This window comes from Camelus ferus, chromosome 13, assembly GCF_009834535.1.
Source record: "Camelus ferus isolate YT-003-E chromosome 13, BCGSAC_Cfer_1.0, whole genome shotgun sequence".
NCBI classification, from domain to species: Eukaryota; Metazoa; Chordata; class Mammalia; order Artiodactyla; family Camelidae; genus Camelus; species Camelus ferus.
In genome coordinates, this window is record NC_045708.1 from 52,073,138 (window position 1) to 52,100,883 (window position 27,746).

The 27,746-nt window shown below is 36.2% G+C and overlaps 1 protein-coding gene across 1 annotated transcript in view; it reads left to right on the top strand.

The window, feature by feature from the left end:
- The window catches only part of LRRC7 (leucine rich repeat containing 7), a 414,541-nt gene that overhangs the window by 290,318 nt on the left and 96,477 nt on the right, over positions 1-27,746 (top strand). The window contains 5 exon segments of the mRNA XM_006191023.3: positions 3,540-3,614; positions 9,128-9,272; positions 14,785-14,857; positions 25,484-25,613; positions 26,630-26,745. Coding sequence (XP_006191085.3) covers positions 3,540-3,614; positions 9,128-9,272; positions 14,785-14,857; positions 25,484-25,613; positions 26,630-26,745 — 539 coding nt within the window.

Genomic DNA, 27,746 nt, shown 5'->3' on the forward strand with positions numbered 1-27,746 from the left:
TAGTCTCCCAGAAAGGCCGTAGGCAGGGCTGCTTTACAGGGGTCTCGACAGCAGGGCGGGGGCAGAATTCTCACTGGTAGGCACAGCTTTGCTGCTCAGGCTGCAGATCTCAGTATGGGCACGGTATCTCTGCACACGGCCTGCTGAGCCTAGGTGTTGGGCGCAGCCGTTTGGCACTGGAACTTTGTCTGAAGTGCTGGGGGGCAAGGCCTCTGCATGTAGTCCCATGTGAGCAAGTGAGACTAGACTAAGCACAAAGGAAAAAAATTTACGCTTTATTTTATTACCCAGATTATGTTTTTATTTCCCAGGAATTATTAATGGATTTTGCTGGTAACACTTCCTGTTTTCAACTCACAAGTGATAGTGTTCCACAGGGTTCCTTCCTCAATCAGCTGCCCCTCTGATCATCTTCACATTCCCCACAGGGAGCTCATCCACATGGGTTTCTCCTTTCACAGAATACCTAAGTCATACATTCTTAGCTCAGACCTATTCCCTAAGTTTCAGATTTTAACAGCCAACTGATTTCTGGACTTCTCTACCTGTGTCTCCCAGGAACCTAGAGCCAATCATGATCACAGCTGAATTCAGCCTCTTTCATGTATGTGCTCCTACCTCCAGGTTCTGCATCACCATTGGTGGTACCACCACAAGCTGGGCAACTGGGGGACATGCATCTTCTAAATGTTTCCTGAATCCAGCTTCTCTTTGTTCCTCATTATATCGTTTATTAATAGTCCTAACAAGTTTTTCTGTTTTTTTTTCCTTTTCCTTTTTCCATCAGAATAGAAGGAGATAGATAGATAGATAGACATACAACATCAACCTGCCAAAATCACTTCCTATTAGAAAACTTTTAGTGATGCTCCTTGACACGTAAGATAAAGTCCTATCTCCCTAACTAAACGTGAGGCCATCATAGACCCCACCCCCTCTTTATTAGCCTCATTTTCTGTTACTTACTCAGTTTCAGTGTTAACTTTACTCAGTTAACACTCCAGTAGAGCAAACTGCCTGTGGTTCCCATTCATACATCATGTTGTTTCTCACCACTCAGCTTCTGGCTAAAATGTGCTTCCTCTCCTCTCCTCTCTTCTGACCCCCTCCTTCTCATCTCAGCCCCGTGAATCCTTGTCTGGTTTCCCTCAGTGCTAAAGCATAGAGGTCCCCCCTTTTTTATATTTTCATAATGTCACGTGTGTGCTCTTTGTATGCTTGACCCAGAAACAGACCGTGAGTTTCGTGAGAGCAGAGACCGTACCACGCATTATGACTCCAGTGCAGTGCCTGGAACTTAGAAGCTGTTTAATGAGCACTTGCTGAATGAAGGGATGACTAAATTATGAAAGGACTGTGTGTTCCCGTGCTTCTTTTTTTCATACAGTGTCACTGTGTGGCAGGGGCAGTAGCGTTCCCCAAATGTTCCATGAATTTCCTCCTCCATTTCCCAGCCTTCCCTGAACTTAGGTCCAGGCCACAGAAACATTTCTAGCCGATGGACTATAGGAGAAGTGATAAGCGTCACTTTCAGCCCGAGATCTTTAAGAGCAGTGGCTAACTTTCCATGTCCTCTGTTCTCTGCTTTGACTCTCCTGGAAGTCTTGAGATGTGGTAACACAAGATCATGGGGGCAGAAAAGCACACTGGGCTTGTAGTGGGAGTGAGAAGTAATCCTGTTGTGTTAAGCCATCGAGATTTTAGGATTATTTTGTTACCACAGCCCAATCTAGTTTCTCCTGAATAATGCTCAGTCTCAAGTTCATACGCTAATCTCCGTCTTGTTACAACATAAGGTTATATTGAACTTCCCAGGTATGCAACTCTTCCTCTTCTCCTGAAGTCTGCATGATGCCTAGGCTTAGAAAAACTGCCCCACAGGACTGATGTTTCCCAAGACAGAGGCAGAGTAGCTCATTGCCCGTTCCCTGTGATCTAAGTGACAGTGGGAATATTTTCCTACACAAAAATACGCCCCCCCCCCCCCACTTACTCGGGCAGGATGCCATGACCTGACTTTAGATTTTGATCCTTGTTGTAAATGAGACTTCTCCCCAGAATAGTGCCTCGTTCTGCTGCAACTGCAGGCTGAAGATATCAGAGACTGTCTCCAAAGCAGTCCTGGAAGTCTCTGAGATGTATGGTACTGACCCACAATTATCAGTGTTCTAATAGTCACGTTGATACAATTCCATTCTTTTCCACTAGTATTCTATCAAATACACTGGCTTTCCTAATTGGATCTCAAATTTTATTGAACTATGGTTGTATCTTATTTCAGTGATCATTCTTCCCATTGGAAAAGACAAAAAAATCTGACTTCAGGTGTGGCTTAATTCTAGGCTTATACAAGGTAACAGTTTACATCTTTTAACTCAGACAGGCCCTTCCCCTTTCCTCAAGCCTGAAGCTCCCAGGGTTGTACCCTCCCAGTTTCAAATCCAGCAGGCAGAACAAGTGTCTTTTTCCCAGAAGTCCCGGTCAAAGAACCGTTCTTTCTTATCTGCTCTGAATGGATCCTTGAGCCTAACCCTGCGGCCGGGTGAATACAACGCACTAATTAGCTTAGGACTTTGTCAGTTCCCTGGAGTGGTAAAGAGAAATCAACTTCAAGGGAAGCAGGTGGCCTTAGAGTAGGGAAGGGATCATTTCTGAAAAGAAATCGGGAAGAGGTCACCATAAATCAAGAAATGATGCTGGCAGCAGTGGCAACCTCTATCCTCTCTACATAGTCGGCTGCCCAGGAGATAGAATTTAGAAACAGCTTCTAGTTAAGGAATGAAGGTGTTTCATTATGCACTATATGTTTACACCTTGATCATATTCTCCCCTTTCTCTGAACTTCCTTACGTTATTCTTTTCTTCCGTGCGTTGCCTTGTGTTTTAGTTATTTACATGCATTTGTCTCCCCAGTTAGACCATCAGCTACTTCGAGGCAGGAACTGGGTTTGAATAACTGTGGATCCTGCTTTGTGCCTTTCACAAAGTAGGCATTTGCACTATTCAACAAATAATTATTTGTTGAGTAAATGGAAAGATAAAATGCGTGGGTCTTATTCATACTTTTATCACATTATGGTAATGCAATGCCTGTGTGGGGCGGTGGTTCTCCACGTGTATGGTGCTAATACTGCACATGTTAAAACCTACTATTTGCCAAGTACCATGGCAAAGAACTGGGATATGAGATACAGTGATTAAAAACCAAACATTACTCTGCTCTTCGAAAGCTTATACTTTCATGAAGAAGACAGAATATAATAAATACTACAAAGGATAATTGTAGGGTATTAAGGGAGAGTAATAAATTTTAATTCTTATGATTGTTGTTCTGATTGTTTCCACATGAATTCTAGGTTGCCTACCTCAGGGACTACAATTTTGCTGCAGGAGGTCTGCTAAACTTGGAATTTCTTAGAGGATTAACACTAGATTCCCAAATAAAAGTTCCAGATCCAAAAATTACATTTTATATTGTGATAAGAAAAGACTAATTTAGTTTTCTTCTTCTCTCTCCTTTTTCCCTACCACTCTCCTAGCCTGAAGTTCTGGATCAAATACAAAATTTAAGGGAGTTGTGGATGGATAATAATGCGTTGCAAGTGCTCCCTGGGGTATGTAAGTTTTTATTATGCCATGTTGTCCAGCATCCATGTTGTGTAATAATTGTAACTGATAATGATTAATCTTACACCTTAAATCTCAGTGTTTTCATTTCAAAGTTAAACATCTGTTAGGAGTGTTCAGTCATCAAGTGTTTTCAGTAATTTGTTTTTTCAATATTTCATATACTTTTTGAAAGTGTCATAGGTATATAAATTGTATGAAAATGTATCTCTTTCTCTTAGGAGTATATTTTTCATCTCTCCATATTTACTGTTTTTCAAAAGCTGAAAACTCTATATTATTATGTGAAAATAAAGAAAATGCTCTATATAATATACCAAGTCTTAGTTTTGCAAAATCAGTCTTCTTATAGGTAACTAGATAATGGTTTCTGCTCGTGTTGTTAGAGCTGTTCCACAAAATAAAACTCAGCCAGTTCAGGTGATTTCCAATAGAACCTATCTGAATTTTTGAAAAAGGCAAGGAGCATAAAGTGTTAAAAATAGAAAGTTAAACAAGAGTCAAATTTTTTCTCAACTAACAGACAATCCAGTAATACCTTTTGAATAGATTCATGAGTCAACTCACTGAGTGTGACTATTTCTTCCTTTTCCATCTGGGAAAGAATGGCTTTTGATAAAACACTGCCTCTTGCCACTCATAACACATGCACTCAAATATAAGCATGTACATACACACACACACACACACACACACACACACACACAACAACAACAACAACCACCAGGCTCCCAGCAGTGAAAGCCAACTCTAAACTCCTTGCATTGAGCTAAGTAGCCAGGACGGCTGGATGTGTACTAATTCTGCAGCCAATGAGATTTAGACATGTGTTCCCAAAGCCAACATTATTCCTTGTTTGAACTGACATTAAAAATTTCTTAAAATGATGGCAAAAACAACAAAAACAGTAAGCTTATTCTCTTTTGAACAAGCATGAGACCCCCATAAAGTAGAAAATCTGGCAAAAGACTAGGGGGAAAAAAACACTTTCATCTCTTACCAAAAGAATACATTTCTACTATCATCACAGATGCAAAACAGAAAAGCATGAACATTTTGTATTCATTGATTTATTCAAAAACCATTTACAAATATACCTCTATGAACTAGGAACCATGATAATGTCAGGGCTACACAGGTAGTATATTCAATGGCCTTGAGCGTATTTGTCTGAGGGGCTCACATATAATGAGAGAGATAAATCTGGACTCCACTCCACATAGTAAAGCTAGATTTATGCCATATTCAAGGTGTGTACTAATCCTGAGACAACACAAGTAAGACACAGATCAAGTCCCTGTGCAGAGTTGAGGAATCAGAATGTATGTCTAGCTGGAAAAATTTATACCTACTTCTTCAATATATTTAGTTATTAAAAACCATTTATCATTTAGCATTTAGCATTTATCAGGGCTAGGCATTATCTGGGTTTTTTTTAACAAATGACTCACCAAATCCTCATAACAACCCTATGAAGTAGGGTTTATTACCATCTCCGTGTTATAGACGAGGAAGCTGAAACAGAATGAGTAACTGGGCCAAGATCACACAGCCAGTAAACGATGGAACTGTAATTCAGACCTGCCCCAGAGGCTCTCGTTCACTACGATGCACCAAAATGCTGTTGCTAGAGAATCAATAAAACGTACAAACGAGAATTAGGCTCGTCTTACGTTTCACAGTTGCTACTTTCCTTAAGTCCAACCTTGCAAATAAACTCAAACCTTGAATTCCTTAGTAAGTATGTTATTTAAATGAAAGGTAGTGATTAAACCTGTAAAACAGATAATGCTCTCTAATGTGTCTGTTTCAAAAGCGGATTTTTCTTATATCCTGCCAGCTTTAAGTCGATTTCTTACCTTAGTTAGTACAGTTGAATTCTATGTTTTGTGATACTCCTGTGGGAGTGCCCTATGCCTCCCGGCCTTAAACAGGCATGGCTTTCTGGATGTCCAGTGCTGGCAATAGCTATCATGCAATTACCGGGAAACACTTGACTTTGAAAGGCCAGCCTTGAAATTGCAATCTTCAGCCCTTGTCTATCATTTCACAGAATGATTCATCCTAAATATTTAGTGTCATAAGACATAGGGAAAAAAAGAGTTCATTTTATAATTAGTTCATGTATCATACTTTTTAAATCCTTTTGGAAGCCTCGGCTATCATTTTTCCACTGTGATTTTCATAAATCAGAGAAGCAAATAGATAATGATCAAAAATTAGTCTGCTACATATCTCTGTCTTGCAACCATCTCTCTAAGATCAATCAATCAAAATATGCCTAAACAACAAAATCCAGTATCTTTGATAGTGCTTGTGATGGCTTCCACTTTTTTATTTGTTGTCCACCGCCCATCTGTAGACCCCTTTATGTCCAAAGGGATGTTGGAGCAATATTCAATATCCTCAAGAACTCTGAGGCATTGGGCCTCAAATGCCTTTATCACTCCAGGCTACTACTGCCTTTATAAGGTGTTTGAAAGTGAGGGTTTAGAAAGACTCAAAAATAAACACCAAAGTGTTATTTTGCTTCCAAAAAAAGATGTTTAGAAACTTCACACCGAAATATTGAGTTGTGCTAGAAATAGCAACTCAGGAAGCTTCAAAGAGAAAAGAAATTTTTTCACGATAAAGGAACCAAAAAAAAAAAAAAAGAAATATACACACACATACACACATAAACACATACATCTTTATTGCTGGGCTCCCCAGAAGAGACGAATGAGTAAGATAAGATAATAGTTCCTTGGAGCGGAGAGCTATAAGTAAAGTGACAGCATGTGTCACCTACTGTAAGGGGCTCACACCCTCTGCTTGCAGGGGGATCTGAAGGAGCAGGACTACAGACATGTGCTGGGTAATTAGGGATTTAGAGTTCAGGGAGTGTCAATATGATCAATAGGCTTTGTAGTCTGTAATCTGATAAAAGGAGTTTGAATTTTAGCTCCACTGCTATTGATGGGGTAACCCTGGAGTATTACCTGTAGTAGATCCTGTCATCTATCATCCTCTTGAAATGAAGAACTTACTGTCTTCCTCCCGCCCCTGGGAATACTGCCTGCAGCTCCCCACCCTCTTCAGGAATTGTGCCTTGGTAGAAGAGAACTTTCTCACGCAGGGTTACACTGTATTCCAGGAGACCTCCAGCCAGGGGTCAGTCCATGCAGGAGTATGAAAGCCCTTACCCCCTGCTCTGGACGACTGAGGGCAGTCCCACTGTCAGCACTACTACACTGAGGAAATCCTCAGACTTCATCACAGCCCCGCTGCTTCATCTGCCCAGTCCTGCCTCCTTCCTTCCCTCTTTCTTTCCACTGATATTAATCCCAAGAATCTCTCATAAACATCTCTTTGTCTCCACTTGGCAGGGAACCCAACAGTGTACAGGCATCGCTTAGCCTCTAAACTTTAGCGTGTGTCCAGGTGCATACTCTGATTCAGGAGGCCTGGAGTGGGTCTGAGATTCTGCATTTCCTGACAAGCTCCCAGCTTGTGCCAATGCTGCTGGTCTATAAAACACATTTTGAGTAGCAAGAGTACAAAGTATTAAATCAAGTACTATATATAAAGTACTTAGCACAGCACCAAGTGTGTGCCTGCATGTGTAATGAACTTATTTATTATTTACTTTTTATACTCTGTCCAATATATAGAGACAATGTAGTAAAGTGTACACAGTAGACCAACAAACAGATGAACCACTGAGCACAGATAGGTGTGGACATTTATTTGCAAAACATGCCCTTAAAGGAAAGGAAGATAAAGAACGTCATCGTGCTCTAACTCCTGTGTTCAAGTCCCAGCTAAAGGATCACTGGTCGATCTCTGCCCAGTGTGTGACTTGATTCCTCCCCTGTCCTCAGCAATCAGTTACTAATCCAGTTGTTCCACTTCTGAATTTTTCTGGAACCCGTCCCTTCTTCATCCTCACTTCTGCTGCCTTAACTCAGGTCCCTTTCATCTCCTCAGCCAAACTGCATCCAGATCCTTCTAATCCTTCCATACCTATTCTAACTCTAGTCATGGATCTTCCTTGCACTTTTCCCCAAAGTTACAAGACATAAATCTGATTATGTCATTCGCTATCTTAAAAGCCTTGAATAGCTTCCCTTGCCTGTAAGATAAAGTTCACATAATCCTCACATAACATGTAAGACCTCTTAACAGTTGGCTTCTTAGAGTCCTGACTTCATCACCGTGTTCAGTGACTTTGAATATGCTCCTCTTTCTCAAACACACCATGTTTTTTCACACTTCTCTGTGAAGGTATGTGCTGTTCTCTCTTCCATGTACAGGTTCTTTCTTGATAAGCAGTGTCTTCTAGGAAATTTGCAGCCCCGTGCTTCTATGGCATTCTCTACATGCTTTTTAATTGCTCATATCATGGGGTATTATGATTATTTGTTCATTTGACATTTTCCTTCACTGCTATGAGCTCCTTAAAGATAAAGACTTTGTATCATGAGAAGTCTCTCCCCATACTTAGCTGACTTACTCTTGATTGTTCTTCAGTATATAACACAAGCCCCGGCAGATAGCACATCCTCAAAAGGAACTGTTGAGTGAACATAATATTGATTCTGCTTAGTAGAATAAAATCAGAATCATGATTTGAAACCTTTCTTACACATTTGAAATTGCAAGAATCAGCATGTCAGCATGTGTTGTTTTGGTGGCAACTTTATTTATATCTATTTAATTCAATTCAGTGGCAACTTTGAGTGTGTTATCTTTATCTCTATATTGAGATGTAATTCTCAAATCATAAAATTCACCCATTTAAAATATACAGTTCAGTGGTTTTTAGAATACTCAACACAGTTGTACAGCCATCACCACAATCTAATTTTAGAACATTTCTGTTAGGACAGAAAGAAACCCTGAAGCCATTAGCAGTCACTCCTTCCCCTCATCATCCCCCCAGCCTCTAGCAGCCCTAATCTGCTTTCTGCCTCCATAGATTTACCAATACCGGACATTTCATGTAAATGGAATCGTACAATAGATGGTCTTTTGTGGCATCTTTCACTGCATATGTTTTCAAGGTCCATCCATTTTGTAACCTGTATCAGTACTTTGTTGCTTTTTATTGCTAAGTAACATTCCAGCTTATGGATATACCGCATTCTGTGTATCCATTCAACTGATGGACATTTGGGTTTCCACTTTTTGACCGTTGTGAATAATACTGCTTTGAACATGTGTGTTTTCGTGCAGATGTATGTTTCATTCTTGAGTATGTACCTAGGGATTGCTGGGTCATGTGGAAACTCTATATTTAACATTTTAAGAAATGACCAAACTGTCTTCCAAAGTGGCTGCATAATTTTACATCCCTACTAGAAATGTATGAGAGTTACAGTTTCTCCACATTCTCACCAACACTTGTTATTATTGCATTTGCTTTTAAAATTAATTTTACAGTGTTTTGGTTTTTACAGCTTTAAAATATCTTGTGAAAGTTTCTCAACTAACCCTGAGTTTATGCAATGTCATCAAGTCTATAGGGAAGTTAAAGTTGTTGGTATACCTGGATATGTCAAAAAACAGAATAGAAACGGTTGACATGGACATTTCTGGATGTGAAGCCCTGGAGGACCTCTTACTATCATCCAATATGTTGCAACAGTTGCCTGACTCTATAGGTGAGAACATAATATTCTGTCATGAATGTTTATGTCAAATATACCATTTTCTGTTTTTGGCAATATAGTTTTTCTGCAGATGTGGGGAGTATACTGTGAGCCTGATATTAATAAATTAGCAAGATCATTATTCAAGATGGTAAAATATTTTACCAACATCTTGAAATGGTAACTCTAATAACTCAAGTTGTCAAATTCAAGAAGCCTCACCTCTTAAAATGATCCTACCAAATTGATATCTTTTAAAAAACTGTAGATCTTCTAAGTTGTAAAATATCATTGTAAGGAGTATATATCTGAGATTTAGAGTAATTTGATAACCATGTATGTTTTCTTACATTATTATAGAATTGTAGTAGCTTCTATCCACAGAACATTGCTGTATTCTATCCTTAATAATATTGTTAACATGACTATCATCTAGGAATAACATAATAAATATAAAATATCTGAATAGTTCTAGTATTTAAAAGTGATACCTTTTACATGATGTTAAGGTATTTGAGGGCAGATATTTTGTCTGTTAGTATGTACTAACTACTCGATCCATTTTTATCATAAATTTTTGCATGAGTAAAATAGTGAAAGATTCTAATTGAAATAATGAGTAAACGTTTTTGTATCGATATCCTACTATTATTATTTATGACAGAACTCAGCCTGGAGAGTAATTATCAAAGTACTTAACTTTGGAATATAGTTTTTAACACTCTTTGAATTAGGTGTGTCATGTGGTCTGGAACTTATTGATGCTTCTGAAAATTAAGTCACAACCTAGGTAGTCTGACTTAAGGGAAGCTAGAAGACAAGTCGGTCTCCCAAATTTTTCTTCAGTATCTTATTGTTCTCATTTTCACAATTCTTTCAGGCTAATAGAGAATGCTAGTTTTAACAAAAGCGGTTAGCTTTTCTTTCTTCATAGATTTGGTGACTTTTTTGTTTATATAGTTACATATTTTTATAACAGTGTTTCTCCAACTTACACCGTCATTAAGACTAATGTGAGAGCTTTATTAAACACGTCCACATTTCCAGGCTCTTTCTGTGAAAATTCTGTTTTAGTAAGTATGTAGTAAGCCCTCTGTTCTATATTTTTATTAAACATCCTAGATGAAACTTATGATCAGATAAGCTTAGGAAAAACTATTTTATGTTGTAGAAGGTAAGGAAACATGATTTAAAAAAGCACCCTCTGGTCCAGATGATAATCCTCTGGTCAGAATACACACCTTACTCTTCTACTCAATCACCACTCCATACCACTTCAAAGGCATACTGAGAATAGAAAAACTACTTATATTAGAACATATTTTTATTCATTACTGCCTCTTCAGTACAAAGAACCAGGCCAGGTATGTGGTAAGTCCTCCTTAAGTATTTAGTAAATAAAATAATAAATGCCCTACTTAAGAAGAATGAACATATACCTGGGCCTGAGATATAATGCAAACACAGCGATGACCCCAGGTCTGGTGGCCTCCAGACCACAAACAGCAGTGACAGCCATAAATTCCATTCCTGCAGTGGGTAAAAAGGGCCTTAAGCATACCAGGGGAATACAAACTTACAGAGAGTGCGGCAGGGAACCTTTTCTTGCAAAAAGACACTGAAAAAAACCTGCAACTAACATGTAGAGCTAGGGTGGAAGGAGAGAACAGATACAGATTCGCTGCAGAAAATTACAGCAAGTCACAAGCTGGTTTGGACTAGATCTACAATATTCACATCAAATGACAGCACCGTGCTGCCAGTGTAAGACCTGGTTCTAAACTCCAGACACTTGAGGGTCAGGTGGAGGTAACCATGAAAGTGCCAGACAAGGAGAGGAGAGCATAGTGAAGGAGGAAGTATTCACCTTCACTAATGAGCATGCAAACAAAAATTTTAAGGGAAAATGAATGTCACAACAACCAAAAACTCAAGTAATAGGAAAGTCTACCCCAAGGGAAACCAAAGTTATCAAGCAATGTCAAAAATGATTTTAAGTATGTGCCGATTCTCAAACAAATAAAAGGAACAATAACATTTGTAAAAACAATAAGAACTTACAAAACAAAAGCAGGAGCTATGATTAAGAACAGGTGGTTATAAAAAAAAGAACCAGTTAGAAATTCTGGAAATGAAAATGTCACATAATGAAATAAAAGATGATTTAAACAATTTGTTTCAAATCTCTACCATGAAGAAAGCAGACGAGGAAATTAGCCTTCTGGTCTGGGAAGACAGCATGTAGAGGTGATAGAAAATATCAGATTAGGTACTTGGCTGGCATAGAACAGACTAGCACAGGCAGGTGGTTTTATGTATTTCACACCTTCTCTTAGACTCTGAGTGGTTCTCAAATCAAGAAAGCAACTTTGTTAGTGGCTTACTCCTCGAACTATCTCTGGACCCTATCGACCTTTTAGGGAAACCACATCTGCAGAGTTGCCAGAGTACTTCATTGTGCATGTAGAATGGTTGACTTTCCTCCAGGAATTTCCTTCTTGGTCAAGAGAAATAGCAGGGATGGGGGACTGTCAACTCTGTTCTAAGGCTCTGAAATAATTTATTGATCTGATTGGATGGGAAATTGCATCTTGCCTTCTTTATTTGAGCATGGGTTGTCTATTGGACTACCAACACCTAAAAGAACACAAGACAAGAAATGTCATAGTGTTCATAAAGGAAAATAGCAACTTTAAAAATCTTTACTTGCTTTACACCTATTTTAGTTCTGCAGCTGAGGGGTATTTGAGTGGAGTGATACAGTCAACAACAAACCCTGTATGCTGAGTCCCTTTCCTGTGCTGGTTCCAGGGCAAACGAAGGGGGCTTTTTTCTTTTTCAAGATAGAGCTTTAATTTAACAATCAGTTTCTTTGGATAGCAGAGAAACTCAATAAAAGGGAATACATATATATTTTTTACTTTCCAAAACAGTTTATCTTATTCATTAGCGGTTAAAAACGCGTATTTTGTAGTCAAGTACCTGAGTTCACATTCTGGCTTTTCTACCTTACTAGCTGTGCCTTAGTTTCACCATTTTTTAAGTAACAGTACCTGCATCATGGGATTATTTTGAGAAATAAATGGAGTAATATATGTAAAATTGCTTAGAACAATACCTGGCACATAGGAAGTATTCAGTCAATGTTAGTTAGTATTATAATGTAACTGTTAGTATAAACTTAGATTTGATGCGTGCACAACTACTTGGCTTTCAAAATTCTATTATATATGTGTAAATGCCATGTAAATATTATCTATTTCGATAACAAATTGTATTAATATTGGTGCTTACTACATTTCTGCTTATTATATATTTATATGTAAGTAGCTAAAATCATAGTAAGGACCTCCTTTTCCTTTCTCTTCAGTACTTCTTAGTTGGGAACATAGGATAAAGAAGTGGAGAACTGAGGAAGGAACAGGATAAAATACCCTTAGTTCTTGTAGGGTAGAAGAGTCCAGGCAGATATGATGGAAATGCAGTAAAGGAGTTATTTGCCAGAGGAGGCCGTGAGCAGCAAAGCTGAGGCCGAGGGCCACTTTCCACTCCAAGGACCATCAGATTCCTGCAGAAGTGCCAGAATCTGTCCAAAGAGCGTGCCTTTGGATGGACTATGTGGGTGACAAAGTAGCCACCTTACGCACGAGTGAGGTCTCCTGAAGTCCACAGACGTGGAACAAAGAAGGGGGAACCTTAGCTCATTTCAGCCTTTAAAGCTGTAGAGGCCTCTACTCCATTCTTCAGAAAAATCTGTTGCATCAACCTTTGGACCTTATTCCCTAACCTGTCCCAGGGTTTTCTCATTACCACTGCAGACCTGAGGACTGATTCACTTAAAGATTGCTTTGCAGCCTGGCTTCATGAAGTTTGCACAGCCATCTGTAACCCAGCCCCAAACTTCTCATGACCTAATCAAGTGATGTTGAGACTGTCCACCCTCCTCTGGCTCCCCTGGTGAGCAGGGGCAGTAGTTTGACCAAGACTGCGAACTCATAAAGAATTTAGCTGTAATTCATAGTCCTCTGTTTTCTTTGCACAATTGATGAACAAGCTCAGGAGTTCTTTTATATTTCTAGGATCGATAGTTTTTTATACACACACTGTAGAGAAGCTGAAGTGAGTCAGTCACCCTTTGAACACAGATGAATATGGCAGTGGGTGTTCAAATTTCAGAGATAAATTACCCCAGTGAGAATTGTCCTATTTCCCAGGTGCTACTGTTTTCAGCCACGTATCCTAGGGGCACAAGATGATATATTAAGCTCCAAATATTGCAGGTATTTTCTCACAGCAGTCTGATAGTGATAACATTTCTCTCCACTAAAGATTCTGAGTGCTTCTGCAGAATATATAACTGAGCATAATGAAACTTAAATTATAGCAACAGCTTTATTTTAGATTTTTTGTCACTTGCGTTTTTCCTTTAAGGAATGCTCAAAATGCTTGAGAGGGGATAAGCATGACCTGTAGCAATGCTTCTCAAAGCATGTTCACAGAACACCACTGTACAGGATTCTCTGTGTGCACACACGAATTCCATGATGACTGTGGAGAGCCACCCTGCTACATTAGTATATTAAAAATTTCTCAAAAGACTTCATTAAAGAAATCTGGTTGATTTTTTTTTAGCATCTCCCAAACACATTTGACCATGGAGCCTACTATGTCTATCAGAATAAGTTTCTTGCAAAACAAGTCGTCTATAGCATATATCCATAGTTCAGTGTAAAACAAAAGTTAGTCACTGTTAATGCTTTGCTCTTGGATTGTGGCTGTTGAAGCCACGTTGATACTGTGGGTTATGTGGTGGCTGGGTAAAGGAAACTGTTCTTCAGCTACTCCATGGTTGTTGCTCATTAGGGGGAGTACATCAAGCAGTAAGGTTATAGAGGGCATAAGTCAGACACTGAAATATAAATAGCTGGAACTTCAATTCTTGGCCAGTTCTACTTGGTGTATCAAAAAATCGTAAGTTTTTGTGTACTGCTGATTCAAGTCAAGAATTTATGATAACAAGAAAGAATATGAGGTCACATATTGTAATTTTCCAAGTCCATAATGAGAACCACTACACTGCAGTATTTCAGTACTCATTTGTTATTATTAGGCTTAATTCAGATTTGTTTTCAATTTGTATCACAACAGGAATGTTAGTTGTTAGTGCTTACGAGTTAATTAAATATTAAATCACAGCTGGCTTAAAAATTTTCATCTGGTCCATTGGCTGCATAACAGAAACAAAAAATGTGGTAGTGGTACCACCAACTCAGGATTCTGGAGAGCCTTATGTTTTGTTTACCTGTCTCCATCAATATACTTCAACTCCCACTGATGTAAGTAAATGTTTTGCAACTGGAAAGTCAAAATTAGACACATATTTATCAGTTTGTAGGTTGATATAAGCAGAGTACATCCAAACAGCATGACAAACATTCATCACAAGTGATTCCTTTAATTATTGTATTGTATTCTCTTTCAGAAATCTGTTCTCATGTATTAATAATCTTCTCCTCTGTTTTAGGATTGTTGAAAAAACTAACTACTCTAAAAGTAGATGACAATCAACTTACAATGCTACCCAACACAATTGGAAGGTAAGTGCCAAAGTTGCATGCCAGTCAGCCTCTCTGAGGCCAGAAACAAAAGAATATATTGAGTTTTCTACTTCAACACATTTTCTACTAGAGATACCAATAATCTTGTTCATGTGTAAACTCATTTTAGACCATATTTTATTTAGTTATAAATTTCTATATAATGTAGCTTAATTTAGTTTTAAATCTGAACATTACATTGACACCCCACTATATAATACCATGAGAAATACTTAATTAACCATGACTCTTTCATAAGCAAAGTGATTACCCAAGATCTTCAATTATATCATTGCCTATAATTTATCAGAAACCATTAATGTGATGTTTTTGATGGAGTAGCAGCTCAAAATTCACTTGAATATGTCTTACAAAATCAGTTTTAGAAAGATCTGTATTATGTATATGTTACCATTGCACTATTCGTAATATCTGATATTTATAGAAGCTTAACATTATTTTAGAAGCTAAGGAGATAAGCATCTGTTTTAATTTGCATTTTTGAAATTTCCAAGATGAAAAGTCAGCATTGCCTTCTAAGGAAAAAATATATCTTATTTTAGAGCAATATACTTCTAATTTTATGTTGCCATTAACATTTGATTCACAGTTCTTTAAGAAATGTATATAATTATTAGTGACAGGCAGAGATGCTTTTGTTTACAACTTGTATAAAATGAGAAATCAATAAGCTGTCTTCATTCTAAAATTATGTGGGGTCTTTTATAGGAATTTTGTCCCATATCTCCTGTGAAAAATTATATAAATCCATAATTTAACAGATTTGGGTATACTTAGGGTAGTGGTTGGTGAAGTCTGGGTTTTTTTAAAAAACAGATTTATTAGGTATAATTGATATCCAATAAACTCACATATTTAAAGTCTACAATCTGATGTTTTGACATTCATAGAAAGCCACGAAACCACAGTCAAGATGGTGAGCATATCCCTTAAGATTTTCTTATGCCCTTTACTATCTCCCTCCCTCGCCCCAATTTGGCAAGTGATCACAAATGAGAAACTCCACTTTCAAGAATGAAACAGTTTGACTAAATTCAAATTCTAATGTTCAGACTTTGTGAAGTAGTGAAAGTCTCAACCATTTTTAATATTTTAATGTCTACACCATTCAGTATGTTTTCTCTTCAATTACTTCCATTTTCTTCAATACAAAGTAGAGAGAAATTTATTTTCTTTTGGGTGCACATAAGTAACCATCTGTATCAGTCTGATGCTTTTTTAAAATTCTTCTTATCTAATTATATTCTTAGGCAGTAATTTTTCCTTTTCAGGTCAAAACTCAGGGGAAACTGAATTCAACTTTGTTTATCCCTACTATGGCCATAATTGATACTTTCACTCTTATGTTTACATTTCTTACATAAACTCTCATAAACTAATTACCTTAGCTCTGTGAAGACAAAGAGGTTTGATAACCTAAAAATAGACAAAGAAAAGTTACTTCTTTAGTATACGAGTAAATCTGGTTGCTGTTATTTACATATTTAGTTTTCTTTTCATTTTAATTTTTAAAGGTTCATAATTATTTTCCCTTAAAAGATTTATCAACGATAAATGTACCTATTCAATCCAAAAGTTGATTACTAGTGTAGAGGGATCAAAGTTAAGAATCTTATAGTAAAAGATTTTTTTAGTTACTTTTAAGTACCATCATCTTCCTTTGATTTACTGTTTCAGGGGAAATAAAAGGGAAGTGTTAAATAAATGGACTGCATTACTCTATTTTATTACAATTTAAAAAGCAGAATTTTAAAAAGCAGTAGAGAGTACAGGGGAAATCTCGGTACCTTCTGCTCAATTTTGCTGTGAACCTAAAACTGCTGTAAAATCTTTAAAAAAAAAAAAAGAAGAAGAAGAAGAAGAAGAAGAAAAGGAAGAATGAAGGACAAACCGTGGTTATTCAGACTTGTGTATTTGGCAGACATTTTGTCAGAAATGAACAAAGTGGGCCTGTCACTTCCAGGAAAACAACTGACAGTATTTTTTGCCAACAAGGAAATTTGAGCTGTCAAGCAAAAATTAGACTTTTGGAAAATTTGTATCTGCCATTGTGAGTTTGACAGCTTCCGATATTTAGAGGCTTTTCTGATAAGACTAATGTGATACCACTGATGTGGTAATGAATGTGATTTGTTGATACTGTGCTATGAAATGTGCCAGCATTTGGAAAATCTGTTTAACTCAGTGAAGCAACATTTCCCAAATGACCGATTCATGAGCTACCAAATCAGACATGAGTAATAGACCTATTTAAAGTAAAATAGACTAGGTGATTTTAATGTATTGGTATGAAGAGTAAGAAAAGTGCATTGATATGTTTCAGATTTCACACTGCAATTACTCTACCCCCTAAAAAACTGCCACCTGATATGAGTTTCCAACTACGTATCTGTGTGAGGTTGGATTTTTTGACATAGCTTAATCAAAGCAACATACTACAGCAGACTGAATCCATAAACAGATATGAGAATCCAATTACCTCCTATTAAGCTAAACATTGAGGGATTGGAAAAAATAAAAACAGTCTCTCTTCTCACTAAATGTTTTCGTTTTGGAAAATATACTTTGCATAAAATACGTTACCTACATTAACATGTCATGGGTTTATTACTGTTATTTAAGAGTGAATAATAATTAATTATTTTTTAATTTCTGTTTTAATTTATAATATGAGAGGTACAAGATATAAATGATATAAACAATTGTACTTTAGGGTTACCAGTGATTTTTAAGAGTATAGAGGGGTCCTAAAATGAGAAAGTTTGAAAATGTCCTTTCTCTATCGCATCATGGTTTGGATAGTAAAATTATGACAGCCATTGTCAAACTTAACTTTCTCACTTCAAGGTAGAACCTACAGCAAAAAATATACTAAATCTCTAAAATGTGTAGTATACCTTAATAAGCAATCTGTATGAAGTAAAAAATATATATACAGGCTTTGCTTTCTTTAAGGAATTAAGAATTGATAGCTCAGAGGTTTAGTTCAAAGGCTAGAGATGAAATTTGATTAAAATCCTATTTAATGGCACCCTAAATCACACACAGAAAGTGTTTTGTAAATAGTGGAATAGTCTGTGTGTTTTATTATGGGACATTCTATCTAGAATTCTGTGCACCAAAATGTTAAGATGAGCTGCAGTGACAAAAATACTCTCATTCTGCACATAGAATGTTTCAGTAAGTTAGACTTCTCTTTTGTAATTTTTAATAGCCCAACCAGTAAAATGGCTGGTAAACTTAGTAGCCTAACCAGTAAAATTGCTGGTAATTTTTTAATAGCCCAACCAGTAAAATTGTGGGAAGAATTCATTTTTCAACATCCTGCACAAGTGAAATAGATTCCATGACATTTGTGCAAAATGACTTGTAAAATTGATTATTTTTATTGTTGAACCTTAATTTGTGCCTAGGAGTTCCAGCTACTCTAAGAATTGAATGTGCCATGAAAATAATAATAAACAACTTTTTGTGTGTGCTCACGTTGTGCCAGATACCATGTTTACTGCTTTACATGCAATCTTATTTAAAAGCCCCATTAACACTATTCGATGTGTATTGTTATCTCCCCATCAACAGATGCAGAAACAGAGGCTGAGAGAAGTTAGCAGATTTCAAAGCTAAGCTGTGAATTTATCTATGATGCTTCTTAATATATGTGATAGTTGAGTCACACATTTTGTAATAGTTGGTCATTTCAGGGCCCTATTGCTCTAAAGGCAAAGAATCTTCCATAGAAAGAGAAACCACATGCTAAGCCTTCTCTCTTTTAGCTTTGTAGTTTTGCAGAAAAGCAATAAAAACTCAAAAACCTGAATGGTTATTTTTAAAAGTCATTCTATAATAGAATATGGTCATGAGAAAGGTTGCTGGCTAGAATCAGAAAATCTAAGCAACTATGCAAAGCTGGGTAAATCCCTTCTTCCCGGTGGGCCTCCCACTCCTGATGGGTAGCTGTGCTGAGCACTGGCTTTGGTGTCAAACAGCATGGGTGTGAGCCCTGGCCATGCCACTTAGCATGTGAACCTGGACAAATTATTTAAACTCTTTGTGGCTTAGCTTCCTCATTTATAATTTCCGCCTATGTCTAAACTTCTAATTCTTCGATCCAGATGGTTGGTTTATATGATGTCAATACCTTAGATAGTAAGTTTCAGTAGTCTACTTACTAGACGGCCATAATAACAAGGAAATTAAGTGAACTTTGTTCTAGGTACCTGAATGCTAAAAGCTATGCTTCCCTCTGTTCCCTAAGCATGGAAGGATACACAAGAAACTGGAAATGTACGTGGCTTTGGGGAGGGGAATTTAGGGGCTGGGCAATAGAGTAAATAGGGAGACTTGTTTTTATCATGTACCCTCTGTGCTTTTTGAATTTCGTATCCTGTAATGTTATTCTAGTCAAAAAATTATTAAAAGCAAAGTGCGCACGCACACACACACACCCTTCATTGGATAAAATGCAAATTCCTCCACACTAATATTCAAGTTTTTCCATAGTCTAGTCTAGACTGGTGGTTCTCAGCATGCGGTCTCCCTGACCAGCAGCATCAACTTCAGCTGGGAACTTGTTAGAAATGCAAATTCTCAGAGACAATCCAATATCTACTGAACCAGAAACTCTGGGCATTGGACCAGCAATCTGTGTGTTAACAAGCCCTTCCAGGGATTCTGGTGCATGCTAAGTTTTGAGACCCACTACCTGGATTCAGCTTATTTATACAGTTACCAGCTAATTATCTTTTCAAACCCTATTCCATTGTGCCTACATCAGAATTACCTAAGATGCTGGTTAAAATAAAGCTGCCTTAGACTGAAATTATTTCAGTTTTTTTTGGCAGAGTCCTTGAGAATAAACTGCTTGGAATTGCAGTATTTAGTTGTAAAGTCAAAGGACCTAGAGAGAGAAATTTAAAGCACAAGAGAAAAAAGAATTAGTGTATTTCCCAAAGTGATGGAATTATCCTCACAAGAAAAAAAAAAAAAAGTTTAGTCTCTTAACTCTTAGTCTGTACTGGATACTGGCACTATTAGGCAGTAACTGTTCCTCTAAACAAGTTTCATTGCTCTCTCTTTAGTTATTATATCCCTTTCTATTAAATCTCTGCTAAAATAATTGCTCATAGTCATCTGAAATTTGTCTAGTTCCCATGTCTTACTAATCAATTGCTGGTTTTCATATTTTGTCTGCTAGAAGGTTTTATTTACATGAAACAATCAATTTTTAAAAAGGAATATTACAGAATAACTTTCACATGTTTCAGAAACAGTGTTCAAAATTTTTTTTCAGAGTGCTCGCAGGTTATTTTGATGTAGTGCCATTTCCATGCCAGGGGCTTAGTATACATTAAATCCTCACTGACACTCTGCATATCAGACATTATCAACCAGTTTGATAGAGAAGAAAACAGGGCTTAGGAAATAGATAAAGCTCACTCAGCTATTAAGTGGCCTCACGAGAGTTGGAACCCAAGCCTGTCTGAACATTTTCCACTGAATAACGTTATCTCTGTTAAAGAGTTAAAAGTGAACTAAGAAAGTGAAGCCCAAAGTCATGTATTTTTATGTTTATTAGCATCTACATTAATAGAAGATTTAATGGTACCTAATGGTTTCTAATGGTCATAAATGAAGTTAAAGTGAAATTATAGGTCATCTATGTAATATGTCCACAGCCCCTCTTCCCTATTAGCTAGGTAATTGAAGGTTAATGGTACAGTAATATCTTTTCATCCAAAACTAATTTGTGGAGATCGAACTAGAGAAGAATGTAGAGAAGTTTTAGAAAATTGATTCAATATTGTTGTTGTTGCTTAGTGTCAAGCATTACTATCTCCAGTAAGTGTCACTTGTACTGCTATGTGATCTAAGGCAAAACCTTACTGAACACAACTCTTGTGATATTCATATATGGATTTTAGTTCTTATTGATGTGTGTGTGTTTTAATGTTTTTCTTAACAATATTTGCAAAGACTTTATTTAAAATTTTGTGGTCCCAGGACCAGCAGCTTCTACATCACTTGTTACAAGTGCAGAATCGGGGCTCCAGCTCAAATCACTGCATCTGAATCTACGTGTTAGTAAGTTCTCCTGGTGATTCATGTGCACACTGAAGTTTGGGCAGCCCTGCTTTACAGTATTTTACACCTCTTTTACAGTTAGGTTTCACTATATAGACTACAGAAAAACACCTCTAAAAAAGGTAACTTTTTGTCAATTTTTTTTGTGCAAAGGATAATGTAGTTTCAGGTGTATAACATGATGATTCGATATTTGCATGTATTGCAAGATGATCACCACAGTAAATCTAGTTAACATTCGACACCGTACATGGTTACAAAAATCTTTTTCTTGTGATGAGAACTTCTAAGATTTACTCTCTTAGCAAAGTTCAAATATACAATACTGTATTATTAACTATAGTTACAATTCTATATCATTATATCCCCATGATTTATTTATTTTATAACTGGAAGTTGGTTTTTCTTGATCACTTTTACCCGTTTTGCTCACCCCTACCCCCACCTCTGACAGCCACTAATCTGTTCACTGTATCTATGAACTTGGTTGTTTTTTGCTATTTTGAGGTGGGGGGGGCGGATTATTTATTTTTTTAAGATTCCACAAATAAGCTAGATGAGGTGGTATTTGTCTTCCTCTGTCAGACTTGTTTCACTTATTTAGGTCTGTCTTTTAAATACCAGTGATAACTTGAATAAGTGTGGTACAACTGCACTCATATAAGTGATTTCTAACAAGATAGCCATCAGTAAAGGCAGCTAGAATGTTACATTTTGAATTTGAACTTTTAAATTTCAGAGATCATTGAAGGGTGTATATATTGCACCTAATAGCTTTTCTTTGTAACCCAAAGATGTAAAATACTTTCAAGCTATGAATTATTGATTCAGCTTAGTCCATCGTGTAGTAAAAATGTTGCCTTTTTATTGCAGGAAGTCCTCACTTTGCATAGTAATAAGGGACCATGACAACAACCACACATGCTGAAACTGTGCAAGATAGTCCTAGTAATCAATGGAGAAGATTATGATTGTTCTGGCAAAAGGTCTTTGAACCTTTTCACAACATTAAATATATTTTGAAATGTTACTGTTGATTATAAATGTATTGGGAAATGGAAAAATAATGAAATCAATATGTATTCAGTACACTGTCATTGTAAACATTAGGAACATCAAGAATTAAACTGGCGTTTTTTTGTAGAAAACTTATCAAGATTAGTTTGAATAGTACTTGCCTTCTTTTCATTGTGTAAGTTGTAATTCAGAGTGAACATCTTTTCTATGCTTCAGTGAATTGCCATACTCTTTTTAAGCTTGGATCAGCTTCCAAACTTTTATCCTTTGTGCTTTCAATATCATGAAATATCTCGGGGAGATCCTTTAATGTAAAGTTTACTGCCAGGGTCAATTCCTCGGGTACATCTTCATCTTTTTCATTACATCTGCTTTCCTATTGATGTCAGCAAGTTTACCTTCACTAAGTTCCTATGGCAGCATATCTTCAAGCTCTCAAATAAGGGCAGGCGGCTTTCCCACAGTCAGTATTTCTTCTGTAATTCCATTTATGTCCAGTTCAAATCCTGCAAAGCTATTTGCACAGTGTACTGAAAGTTTCCGATATACTGCATGCACGTTACTTGCTGTTACTTCCTGCCATGATGCTTGAATATTTTCAAATGTATACTTTATGTCATATTTATTCCAAAACTCAGCTAAAGAAACTGTATGACATCCAGTTGGAGCATCAATAGCCTATTCAAAAGTCTGTGTAAAATAATAGGCTTTCAAAGTTGAAATAACTCTTAAATCTATTGATTGGATTAATGAAGTTGTTCTTGGTGTCTAAAAGCAAATTTTCACATTTTCATTTAAATACACAAGAAAAGTAAGATGATCAACAGCATTATCCAACAGCAGTAGTGCCTTAAATGTTAAATTATTATACCTGTAGTATCTACAGCTGATTGACAAGAAGGCACCACACCTACAATATTTGCTGTGTGTGTGTGAACTGAGTAGCAGATGTGCAGTGACTGGTCACTGATAGACTTTGAAAAAAGTAATGTGACTAGTCACTGATTATGACGCACATCTGTTACTTACATTGTGATTTGCAGGCTGAAGAGTCAGCAGCCAAGTGTATAGTTTACACAGTTACAGTGAATATACTGAGGTAGCTGAAATTTGAGCCATGTTGTTGAGGGGCTAATGTTATCTAAGGAAACCATGATAACTGATATCTGCACATATTGAAGCTATGCAAAGTAAGGACTGCCTTACTGGGACTCAAGACTAACCTCAAAGCACGTTTTCATAATAGAAGGAAAAAATAAGAAATTTCAATTATATTTTTTAGTTGTTTAATTCTTTGACTTCTACCTCTGAACACACAGCTAAAATTTTCATTTTAAGAAGTCTCTGGTACTTTTATGACCATTTGCTGAGGACATGACCCCCAAGCCATTGATAGAAACCTCTTTCATGCAATTCACCAAATTTATTTAGTGTATTATATCCGTAAGACACTGTGCTGGACTTTTTTTAAGAAACAAACTGTTACTGGGTTTCCCACATATGTTGATTTCTGCCCCCACCAATATGTACACAACAGTCATGTGGCCATGGACACTTGGCACCCAGTGACATGACCACTCCTTCATGTGAGGGTCTCAAAGGATTTAGAAGTGAATTTCTCAGAGTTCTTTAATAAAAAGAGAAAATATTTCCTTCGTGGGTATTTTACGACAGGTATCGCGCTAAGTTCCTTATAGTATTTCATGAAATACTCAGAGCAACTCCGTGAAGCAGAAATTATTAGTATCCTCACTGCAAATATAAAGAAACCAAGGCTTATAGAAAAGTAATAGGACTTTTCTAAGTCAAAGGAAAAGTATTTGCCTAAGAGCTATTATTCACAACTGAATGCTGTGTTTCACCACTTCTGGGTTCTAACCAGCTGAAGCTGCAAAGAACCATGAATCGTGAGTTACCCTCACCAGGGTCAGACTGAACTTGGCTGAATTAGAGTCTTTCCTGACTTACCTACTTGTACACAGACTTGTGAACTTACCCACCCTCTCCAAAATGCACATTTTACATCCTGAATGAGCATAATCATCATGACCCCATGTCACCACCCGCTTTTGGCCCTGACTTTTCCCCCTCAGAGCACAGCTGAGTGAATTTCTTCTGGGTATGAACAGGGTGTGTTCCTCACCTGTCAGTAAGTAAAATCAGCTTTGATTTTTGAGCTGTTGTCTTTGTTTTCTTTTTTGATACCCAAGATTTTTTGTCTAATAAGTGACAGCGCTGGGACACAAGCCCATTCTGACTAACGTAAAACCCAAATGATTCATTTCTTGTTCACTTATTAACTAAATGATGTTAATAAATTGCATTCAAGTCAGCTATTTCCGAGATACAAAAAAGGAAGCTGAGTCTATCGCCTTGCTCCAACTAGCTCTAATTCATCCCTTTACAGTGATGAGATCATCACCCTTGGGGGTTCCTTCCTATTACAGTAAAGCAATGATATGAGTGGTAATAACAGTGTAATAAGATTAACATCAATGACAACTTAAATACAGCTAGTGCTTACTCTGTGCCAGGCCCTCTTTTTTTCCCAGCTATCTCAAACCAGGCAATGAAATGTCTTGTTCCCATGTGATAACTTGAATGTGTATTCATACAATTCCTTTCTGCAGATTGGGGGTAAAGCGGGCCAAGTGTGGCATGGTGGGGATTGTGGCAAACTGGAGAACTGTGCTCATTTGAAGGCAGCAGGCATTACTCTGTTTCCATTACTTGTCATGGAAGAATTCCCTTTTCTCAAAAGGTGCCAGAAGTCTAGGTCATTATGTAGAATTTACCACTTTTTAAAATACTTTGTAAACCAAACAAAACATATCTGCTGGTTGAAATGAGCCCATCCATAGCCTCTGGTTCTGATGCACAGGCTGAGAGGCAAGAAGATACAGTGGAACCACATTGTCTGCATTTAGGTACTGGTGTTCCTGCTTTGTGTGGCCTTGGGCAAGTAACTTGGCCTCTTTATGCCTCAATTTCCTTATTTGTAAAGTGGGTTTAAAATTATAGCTATCTGACAGAGTTATTGTAAGGAAAAGATTAGTTGTTTTTATTTCTAAAATGCTTGATCAAATAGCTAGCATTTAAGCAGTGTTTTTGTTGTTCATATTTTGCCCCCTTATCCTCTCTTGGACCTGCCCTCAATACCCTTCTGCCTTACTGTCATATGAATTCCAAGGATATTCATTTTGAGCATCTGACTATAAATGACATCCAAGTTACATAAAAACAAACAAACAAAACTTTTTGTCATTCTCAATGGCTCAGTTAAATAACAAGTGAATTTAGAAAGGGGAAAACAAGGAACTATATCTATTTTACCAAATTGAACCACTTATTAAATGGTATTGAACCATTTGGCTGAACTGATGAATTAACATATATAATATTATGCAATCACCAGATAAATAACTTTGATGAATTTGAATATGTGGCTTTTTCATTACATTTCTTCCATCTCACCTTTTAAAACGTCTAATGTTTTTAACTTTTCAGTTTATCTTTATTGGAAGAATTTGACTGTAGCTGTAATGAACTGGAGTCACTGCCTTCTACCATTGGCTACCTTCACAGTCTTCGAACATTAGCTGTCGATGAGAATTTCCTTCCAGAATTACCCAGAGAAGTGAGGAATAAACCTGTTTCTATTAATTAACTGTCAATGAAACTGTTTTGTGATTAAATCTTAACAGGTGCAAAAGCAGTGTAGCTACATGAGTTGAGCTTTTAATGTATGTAGGAATTATCTACATATATATTTGTTAATCATTCTTTTTTAAATCACAAGTGATAAATTCTTATGTTTGACTCAGAAAAATGCATTTGACTTAAGCTATCACTTGCCAAAATAGTAATAAAATTATATATTAATTCATGCTAAGGGATATAATTTTAACTAATTTATATATTTTGCTTTTAAGAACAGTTAATAAATAAATTTTGGGATAATTACATTTCCACTTCTAAGCTTCTTAATGTAAATAAGTTTTTTAAAGTATCCTGTTGTGTAATAGTGTTTTAACTTCAGGATCCACCAAAAGGGTCCATTAGTGTTTATCTCTAACTGGGACTTTAATTTATTAATCTCAAGAAAAAAACTGTGACATATACTTTCAATTGAACATTTTCTATTAAACACTTCTCTAATACAGGAACAATAATCCATATATCATTATTTTAGAACCAAAAGTTATAAATAAAAATGATAAATACCATTGTAACATGAAGTAAAACTAACTTTGCCAAGGAAATGTCAACAACAGCTTGATTTCTGAGTATGTATGATCTGTTACAAAGATAGATGTATTAGTAATTACTTGGATGGACAAAAACAATGTGATTTATGAAAACAATGAAGTTAACAAGTATTCTACTCATAAAATTATAAAGAAAATCCTCCCTTCATTAATATTTAAAAGAATATAAAACAGACACTGCCTTAATATCTAAAGGAATATATATTTTATACACATATTTTAAAGAGTGAAATTATAAAAAATAAAATAATACACATACTACAAGAGTCTCAAAAGTAATAAGAAAATCACTGTCAATTAATTAAATTACTTTATAAATTATCAAAATCAGCGTAAGACATAGTTTATACTGTGATTCTTTACTTATTTTTTTTTTTACCCATAGATTGGAAGCTGTAAGAATGTAACAGTTATGTCTCTACGTTCCAATAAACTGGAATTTCTTCCTGAAGAGATTGGACAGATGCAGAAACTAAGAGTCTTAAATTTGAGTGACAACAGGTATTCCTGCAACATTTGACAATCATATGTAGTTTTTTTTCTAAAAGCAAATTGTTTCTTATTAATAATTTTGAAAAAATTTTCTGTTTTATGAATTATTTGGAATGCAAATATTTATATGAATGTACAAATACCCATTTAGAAAATGATAGAGTTAATTTTTAAACTGATATTTCAAAATTTTATTATTTGATTATACAAAATCATATATTATATATTAAAGTTATATAAAATTTACACTCCCAAATTTATATACTAAAACCCTCCCATAAGCAGAAATCTTAATATTATGAAGACATGGGAAATTATTGTAATAAAAAGCTACAAAATTTATTAATATAGATATGTACATAGGTATGTGTGTATGCATACATATATGTTTTCATGTATATATTTATGTCTCCAGTAAATTAACTGGGCTATATGTATACTGTCCAAACCACCAAAACACTGGTAAGAAGCTAGTAGTCAAAACTCATAAGGTTTGTACATTATAGTAAGGACAGCCAAATAGTTATTTAGTCATGTTCAGAACAGGATGAACAAAGAAAGGATAGGTCCTCTTCTTGTGACAAAGTTGTTATATTGGTGAATGAGTAAAAAGAAAAGATGAAAATGCAATTCATCTTTGTTTCTCTTACAAGTGTCCTCAAATAGGAAAGGATAAAAATAAATATTGACTAAAAATAATTGCTAAGATAAAGCTATTATGGAGTAGAATAAAACACTTGAACTGTTTTCATTAAGTTTCAGACAGATAAATGATAACATGAGAAGCTAAGAGACTTTTCAGTAAAACTATCAAAGATTAGCTTTTATGGAATCATGAAGAATGTTCAGAGTTTGAAGTTTCACTAAGTGTAGGAGTTATCATTTGTTAGTTTGTTGAAGAAAAAAATAATGATGCGAATTTCAAAAACCATTCACTTAGTAGCTCAGTCATATTCCCACGTAAGGAATAAAACACTTTTTAAAAAGCTTTGGAATTTTTAAAATCAAGG